We start from the raw sequence: 9241 nt of genomic DNA on the forward strand, positions 1-9241 counted from the left end.
AATCATCGTCGGACAGGCTTGGTAGCTTATCATCCAAACACATATTTGGTGTATTGTCATCCATGGAGATTCCTCCTTCCTCAGTTAAGTCTATAACAAGGGGACTTACTTCTTCATCTGAAATATTTGTCAGATCAATCACTATTTCTTCTTCTTCTCTAGTTAAATCAATAACTGGAATGTCGTTGTTATTGAAACAGGCCACGATATACTTCATGTATTAAGTGTTCGTTTATCAAACGCTCTCCACAGGAATTTCTTTAATATCTCGCGTCGTCAAGCGAATTCGGTTTTCAGGATTATATATACAGTTTCGCGTATCCGATTCCTCTTTCAGCTCGGAAAGTTGCTTTCCAATATTCTATAAGTTCTTTATTTGGCGTGAAACTAGTGTTGCTTCCGATTTCCCAATTTCCTGCATTTTTCCTCTTCATGTGTTTTTTTTTAATGAAATTCAGGAATTATATATTCATCACTGTACTGACACAATGGTCCATCATTCTTATTCATGCATGAGATTAGATGGTTTCTAAATTCCTCGTACTTAACTACATGCTTATAATTGAATGGACATATTCTCATTCCTAGACTGATTTTATGACGAAATACGTATTTTCTCCTTTCACAAGCAATCCGACTTTCTTCTTCCTCATTTGTGTTTTCATTACACTCTTCAAATTCAAACTGTAATAACAGAAAAAAAATTGTAACAAGAAAATTTCATTTAGACTAAGTTTTATATATATATATATATATATATATATATATATATATATATATTTTTTTATAGTTTTTTACTTGCAAAAACGTTAAACTTACATTTTCATCTTTCAAACCTTCAATGTCTTCAACTTCTTCTTCGTCAACCAAATCTCTTATCACTATTTCGTTTTCAATAGCCATCTCTTCTAAAACATTATCCTGTAGGTAAATGCAAAACACCATAAAGTAATAATTTCCTAGTTTACCTATTTACTTTCACATTATGTTTTAACGCCTGGTTTAAATTCCTAAAAGTCCAAGCTATTTCAACTTACCAATTCATATACCGTTCAACATCATTAATGTAAAACCTTCCACCTCTCAAAGTCCAAACTATTTACTTCTGTTTCGTCATAGTTATTTGCGTAAGACTTCATCTATGAAAAAAAAAAAAAACTACTCGTATTCAATAACAGCTTGTAGTTTAAAGAATTGAAACAGCGTATGGATGTTTTTTTTTCCTTTTCTTATTTAATGATGTTTAAACTAAGGTTTTACTCCAGTATATATACACTGAATTGAATAGAAAGATTAAGTGATGTCAGTAAATCTATTCGTATTTAGATTTCTGAATTTAATTTTGTAATTTACTTTAGTTATTAGGGAAAAGAAACCTGGAGAACAATCTTTTGTTTTCAGTTTCAGCACCTCACTATTTTAATTGATAAGTAAGATTCTATTGAGACTAAAAATTCGGAGAACAAGAGGTTTAAAAGATAATAGACAATTAGGATTCTATTGTATCTAAAACAAGGGGAACACCTGGTAGATATAGCTGTCTAAAACAAAGGGATTAAATGATGTCAGTAGCTCCTTTCTATTGTTTTAAAACAAAGGGATTAAATGATGTCATTAGCGTCGCTTCTTGTCTATTGTTCTAAAACAAAGAGATTAAATGACGTTAGTTACGTAACATTCACTGATCGCCCTCTACGTGGGCTATACTTCCATACTAAACTATTGTGAAGTATTCTCTGTTGTGTTTCATGAGTGCCCAGAGACTCTACGTAATTGACATACATGTTGCGTTGAGTGTTGATGCAGACGACACAGTTATCTTTTTACTGGGCTAGGCAAACTTACAGATTCTAGACAAAGTTAAGGCATTGCAAAATGCAACACCACCAACCAATAAAGAAGAGGTTCGAAGCCTGCTAGGACTTGCTACTTATTGTTCAAGCTTTATACCTAATCTGGTAACACTCACAGAAACCACTTGCTTACCAAAGCTGATTCAGAATGGATGTGGAAAGAACCACATGCAGTCGCTCTTCAAGCAGTCAAATATTCCATCACAGAACATTGTAATCTAGCATAATTTAACCAGCAACTCCTCACAGAGGTAATTGTAATAATGTTAGCCCAACACGATGGTGATAAAACAGTTTGGTGGCACTGGCCAGCAGATCATTGACACAAGTAGAACAACGCTACTCACAAACTGAACGGGAAGCCTTTGCGTTACATGGGGAATAAAACACTTCCACACGTATCTGTACGGAGGAAAATGTTAGGTTGTTACAGACAAACCGCTGCTCCCTCTCTTCAACAACGCCACTTCCAAACCACCACTGCGCATAGAACGCTGGCTCATGAGACTACAAGAATACGACTACACCTTAAAATACCAACCAGGAAAAGTCAACCGAGCAGACTATATATCCCGCCACCCATTGCCAACGACGAAAGAATCCAGCAGAGAGGAACGAATGTCAGAAGAGTATGTTAATCTCACACTATCAAATGCAATTCCAAGATCCCTCACTTTTGAAGAGATAGAACAACCGCAACAGACATAACATAACGCTACAACTATGTATATCAGCCATAAAAACCAACAATTGGCACACCATCGAAAGGCAAGCATCGAGGACTACCAAAAAAGACATCGACTCTCTTTTTCAAACTCAGAGACCAACTCAGTGTTTGTATCAAAAACGACATACTGCTGCGTGATCATCGCATCGTAATTCCCAAATCATTACAGCAAAGAGCAGTCGATATCGCACATGAAGGCCACCAAGGAGTAATTAAGACAAAACAACTCATGAGGATAAAAGTGTGGTTCCCTGGCCTTGATCATATGGTTGAAGAAACCATAGCTTCATGTCTTCCGTGTCAGGCATCAACTCTCGAGAAGGACGCCTTTGCACCACTTAGTATGTCTAAACTCCCATAAGGAGCCTGGCAAGAGGTAAGCGTTGACTTTAAAGAATTGCCAACGGGATAATACTTAATGGCAGTAATCGATGATTATATCCGTTTTCCTGTCATAGAAGTCACGAAATCAACATCAGCCAAAAGTGTGATCCAAAACTTCACACCATTTTTGCTACATACAGCATTCCAGTAACTGTTCGAACAGACAATGGCCCACCGTTCAATTTGAGGATAGTTCTCACAATTTGCACAATACTCTGGCTTTAAGCACAGAAAAGTCACACCACTTTGGCCACGTGCAAATGGTGAAGTAGAAAGGATGATACGGAACCTCAAGAAACTCTACCGTACTGCCACAGCAGCACAACAGAACTGGCGGCAAACATTGAACAAATACTTGAGAAATCATAGGGCAACACCACATAGTTCAACTGGGATTCCACCAGCTACGCTGATGTTTAGCAGAGAAATACGCACACGGCTGCCTGAGATACTACGCAGTTCTACAAATGACAAAACTATCTGTCTACATGACAAAAAGGCAAAATCCACGAGGAACCTGTACGCAGAAAGAAACAAACGCTTCCAAAACAAAACTTTTCATGAAGGAGATGTGGTTCTACGAAAAAGAGATGGAAGCTTATTACGCAGCCATGAAACACCTTATCATACACAACCTTACTCGGTTACAAAAGTCAATGGAACCATGATATCAGCATACAATGGAAATCACACAATCACCAGGAATTCATCGTTTTTCAAAATGGCTGACCGATTCAAGAACAGCAAAAGCTACAATCAACAGCTTCAGCTCGATAGTGACTATGACGATGAACAAATCCCAGCACCTCAAACACCAGATAGGCAACGACCAAAGAGAAGCATCAGACTTCCAAGCCGACTAAAAGACTATGTTATGTAACTGATTTGAGAAACGGAACTTTTGAAAATTTTGTCTTTTATGATGTTTAGAATAATTTAAACGTTAAAAAAATTAAAAATAAATATAAATACATAAAAAATTATTAATAATTAACAAACAAAAAACCATAGTAACAACTTAGCAAAGCAAGCTACTTATGCTACAATTTAAGGTCTTTTAACTAAAATAAATAATACATCTTAATACTGCTCTAATGTACAATACAAAGACTACCAAATAGACTGACGTTATTTCCATTTAAATTTTGAATCCTAGATGGCGGGAAATGAGTTTTTTCAGACTTCTGAGATGTCTTAGTCACTTTTAAGTTCTTCAACTTTCAAGGTTTTCCCCTTTTGTAAACGGTCAGGTAATTTTTTCCCATTGTTACTACAGGAAAAAGGCCTTATGTGTGTATACACAAGCCTACAAAAATGAAAAAAAAATTAGTAGTTGCATACGTATTCTTTTTTTAATGAATCGATAAGCTCCAAAGGAAAGGGGGTCAGGGGGTCCTGCTCCGGGAAAATTTTGATTACTAGAATGCGGGAAATGAGTTTTCCCGACTTCTGAGGTGTCTTTTAATTACTGCTAGGTTCCTCAAAATTCAAGGTTTTCCCCTCTTGAAAACAGTCAGGTAAAATTTGTATCCCTGTTATTACAGTAGATAGGCCTTATGTGTATATACATACATTTAAAAAAATTTAATAGTTGCATACGATTTTTTTCCATGAATCCATAAAGCTTAAACAGAAATGGCGGTCCGGGGGTTCTCCCCCGTGAATATTTTGATTAAAGGAAGGCGGGAAATGAGTTTTCCTGACTGAGGTGTCTTTTAATTACTTTTAAGTTCTTTAAAATTCAAGGTTTTCCCCTCTTGAAAACAGTCAGGTAAATTTATCGCATTGTTATTACAGTAAATAGGCCTTATGTGTGTATACATATACATAAAAAAAATGAGTAGTTGCATACGATTTTTTCCATGAATCCATAAATCCCCAAAAAAGAAAGGGGGGTCCGGGGGTTCTCGCCGGGAAAACTTTGATTCCTAGAAGGCGGGAAATGAGTTTTTCCGACTTTTTGAGGTGTCTTTTAATTTCATTTTAAGTTCTTTAAATTTTAAGGTCTCCCCATCTTGAAAATTATTATAATTATAATTATAATCCCAAAGAGAAAAGGGAGGTTTGGGTTCTTCCCTGGAAAATTTTGATTTTTAAATGGTGAGAAATGAGCTTTCCCGACTTCTGAAGTGTCTTTTAGCGATTTTAATTTAAGTTCTTCAAAAATCAAGGTTTCCTCTCTTGAAAAATTTTCCACTTGTTATTACAGTAAATGGGCCTTATGTGTGTATAATTACATGAAAAAAGTGAGCAGTTGGATACGGTTTTTTTTTTCATGAATCGATAAATCCCAAAATGATAGGGGGTAGCTTCATGCCACCAATTTGCTCATTTTTGTTCTGAAATGACCCGATAGAAATGCCAAAATAGACAACTAATTTTAAAATAGCCAACATATTTCAAGGCTTTGTAGCTTCTACGATGATTGATGTGAACATTTTAGTAAACAGATTTATATAAAGCGCTTCACACCTAAATGGTCTCAAAGCACTCAAGGTGTGGACGGCCCTTACTCTATGTAACTTGCTTCTCCCCTAAGGGTATCTACGTGTCTGAGCTACCCGGTAAACAGGTACCAGCGACACTCTTCAGTAGGGGCTAAACACCTTACTCGTCTCAAAGGTAATTAAACTGGACCTACAGTTTATAGTCCTTATTCGTGAAGAACCGTTTCACAACCAGAACATAGGCGTACGTGCCATTCTAACCGATACGATATTATAACTGTACACAGAGGTTCCCCTCCCTTAACCGCTCGGTTATCCAACTCACCATATAGGACATGCATGCCTACTGTATGTTATTTTCTTAAAAATTAAAAAAAATAATAATAAAATACACTATTTTTTAAATGAGTATTATACGGTATTGTAAATTATAATTAATTATATTATATAGTATGTATATTGCATTCACAATCTAAATTAATAATACCTTTTATGGCTTACCCGTAGTATATCGTTGACGAACGAACCACCGCCAGATAGCATTAGTACAGTAGGCAGGCCGAGAGACAGAAAGAGAGAGAGAGAGAAAGAGAGAAGGAGAGAGAGGGCGAGAGAGGGAGAGTATTTTTTTTTAGGAATATTCGTATTTAAATATAATTTGTTGTTTTTGATTTTTTTCTTATGAAATTTATGGAACTCTCATAACATACAAACCTTTGCAAGATTCGCATCTACAGAGCTGTACTTACAAATTATATAAGTGAGAGGTTTGGAATACAACTCAAATACAGAAAAGCGCATAAAGAACTTCTTGGAACGCTGTTGTGTTAAAAGAATATCGATGTTCTCAGGACTTGGGAATACTACTGATTTGGAGTGTTGCATAACATCTGTGAGATTGGTCTGGACTTGTTTTAAGAATTCCATATATCGGACTTACTTATTAATATCTTTTGAGATGGACTCTTACCTACGTACTCATTCTACTTTAATGGCAGAAGACCACAGTGAAGATTAAAACAACAGAATTTCGGTTCAAAAGTTGCCAACGAGGATGTTTTTACTGAAAATTGATCAGAACAAGCTACCGTATTAACCGAAAAACATTGAGACTTGATCAACCTGATATCGACAAGTAGTCACCCTATGAAAAGACTGCTGAAAGTAAGTAATACGCCAAAGTAGTAATCAGTTTTGTAAAACATCCAAAATCATTTCTGAGGGTATTAATTCATACAGTACTTTACATTTTGTTTATTCCTCATACTGCTCAGTATATACACCATGGATACAGTATCTCCATGCATATAACAAATAGGTTGTTTTTTACTCTTTTGGTAATCTAATTGAGGCTTAATGTACCTTATCTTATGCTGAGGTTCAACTATCTTGAAAAATATCAGGCTAATGTAACAGTTAACTATTGGGTCCTACAGTACTTATTTAAATTTTAAAAACAATGTGTCTTCCTCACGTTTTAAAATATATACCCAGATATCCAGCTATAGATAAATTTGCTATATATTAATCAGTCGAAAAATATTAGTGAAAACAAATTTCAAGGTCAATATATAATCTGGCTGTCCCAGAAAAAAAAAAACAATAGAATTTCTTTTATATTCTTGTTAACTTAGTTTTTTTTTTTTGTTGATCTTCTTGGAAAGATTGCATCCCTTATGCAAATGTTGTCATACATCTACAAAACAACGTGATTTTCATTCTTTTTTTTGTTTCCTATTTCATAATTTCAAAGATGATACTGTATTTTAAGCTAAATTTAATCATTTTTCGTAATTTAATTATTAGTAACATTTTGTCCATTGCTCACATAAAATTTTGTCATGTATTATGGTTCTAGGTACGTGTAAGGATAACTTTAGATTAGAGAAACATTGGTCAAATTTTATAACAATACAGGTAGGGACAATGTAAAACAATACGATAATTTGCATTGTAACTTTACAAAAACATAACTAAATCTATTTCATTTCTATAGACAATGTATTGTATATTGTATTCAAGCCACTCAGGAAAAGATAATAGGGACCATGTAAAACAATGGGATAATTTATTTGAAACTTTACAAAACCATAACTAAATCTATGTCTAAAAACATATTGTGTATATTGTATGCAAGCCGTCAAATTGGAATTAAATTCAAGCTTTTTATGCCTAATAACTTAAGAACTTTTTGTATTTTCAATTATTCTACAGTTGCTGAATACACTCCCCACACGCACACAAAGACCTGTCCTGTCTTTCACACAATTCATGATCCTACATGTATAATCTAAAAAATATTGAGCATAGAAAAATAAAAAAAAAACATTTTACACTACATTTCACAATTTATTTTCTTTGAACTTTGAACCTGTCTGGTTAAATAATTATAAAAATTGATGACTAAACGAATGAATGATAAACTGAATAAATACAAACAAAATGTCATAATTATGCAACAATCTTTTTGCTCCTGTATAATGATATATATTTATTTTTTCTTTCAGCTTTAGATGTTTTAAAACCAAGCCTTGTACTGTGAGATGAAATTTTTGTTTGACCTAAACCTGGAAATTAAAGTACAAACCTAGCATTAAATACTTTCTACTTTATAGTGTTTAATTTAATTGCTGTGCAAGCACAATGAAGTATACATATTACATACTGTGCAATTCTTAAAAAGTGTTTGGAAAAATGTTCTGTTGCCCCCCCCCCCCCCACCACTCATAGAATTAACTACTTTAATTATAGTAAAATGGCATGCAGCACTTTATAGGCTAACAAATATTTACTACCCCTATTTCAAGATGTTACTGAAATTATAAAATCTATGCAATTATTTTTAAAGTGTCAGTATTTTATTTAAGTTATCTAACCATTTTATATTTTTTATCATGAATTACTATGTTTAAAAAAAGGGGAAAGCCATTGGTAGTACTATGTATATTGCATTGGAGTTGAATAGCTTGGTGGTTAAATTAAGTGAATTTCTACACTAATAATTATGTGTTTCATACTGCATATCACTGAATGAATGCACTGTATAGTAGTGAAAGCTTTTGGAATTTAGAGTATAATGTCTGTTTTTTTAATCATTTTAAATGACTAACCGATGTTTTACATTATTTTTTTTTAGTATTGTTCACATTTTATGTTAGATTATCTGTATATTAGTACAAATATATTGTAAGCCTAACTATATTGTATTATAATGCATATTATGTTTCCCCAGTCAGAGATAAGAAGCTCACCACAAATTTGTTATCCATGTTTTAAATCTTGTTCTGTGGACAGATCTTTTGCAATCTACATTTTTCAATTATTTGTATTGATGTATTTTATTAATATTATTGTTTTGTTATTAATAATATTATAGTGTGAATGATATTTAGTATAGTATATAGTAGGAATTTAATGAAGCAATCTTTTCCGGTTTCGCTTAATAATTTTATCTTTAGTAACGTGCATTCGAAGAAACAAAATAACCGGAGCCTTTGTTTTACTGTACTAATACAGATTATGTATAAAATTCTATTACTGTACAATGTTTCTTCAGTGCAATATTCAGGTCATCATCATAAAGGCTTTGTCAATTTACCCCTCTATATTAGTGACATATCTCTGTATCTAATTAATAATTGATGCATTATTAGCAATAAATTTAACTGAAAGATCTGTTCAAGAATTAGAAAATACTTTAACAGAAACATTAACATTGGGCATTTTACTTGTGAGATATGATTGGTGAGATATGATTGTCATACCGCTAGACAACGAGGGCTTTGTTTCAGTTTACACATAATAATAATAATATAAACTTTATGTAAATA

General features: G+C 33.5%; 1 protein-coding gene across 1 annotated transcript; it reads right to left on the minus strand.

Annotated features, from left to right (window-relative positions):
- Positions 1–387: 387 nt before the first annotated feature.
- LOC117123005 lies at positions 388–909 on the minus strand. The gene is made up of 2 exons (XM_033268793.1): positions 820–909; positions 388–684 (listed from the first exon to the last, which is right to left on the minus strand). Exons 1-2 carry the CDS (start codon positions 901–903, stop codon positions 445–447), a joined length of 324 nt encoding a protein of 107 aa, XP_033124684.1. The 5' UTR covers positions 904–909; the 3' UTR covers positions 388–444.
- Between the last annotated feature and the right edge of the window lie 8332 nt (positions 910–9241).

This window comes from Anneissia japonica, unplaced genomic scaffold (genome assembly GCF_011630105.1).
Source record: "Anneissia japonica isolate Jap-2015-1 unplaced genomic scaffold, ASM1163010v1 scaffold1030_len608725_cov174, whole genome shotgun sequence".
In the NCBI taxonomy this organism is placed as follows: domain Eukaryota; kingdom Metazoa; phylum Echinodermata; class Crinoidea; order Comatulida; family Comatulidae; genus Anneissia; species Anneissia japonica.

What these genes read in the sequence shown, in the direction of transcription:
- LOC117123005 (XM_033268793.1), bottom strand. Translation starts at nt 903, where the DNA reads ATGGCTATTGAAAACGAAATAGTGATAAGAGATTTGGTTGACGAAGAA. An exon ending in AAGGTTTGAAAGATGAAAAT is followed by an intron (nt 685 to 819) that starts GTAAGTTTAACG and finishes CTGTTATTACAG; the next exon opens with TTTGAATTTGAAGAGTGTAA.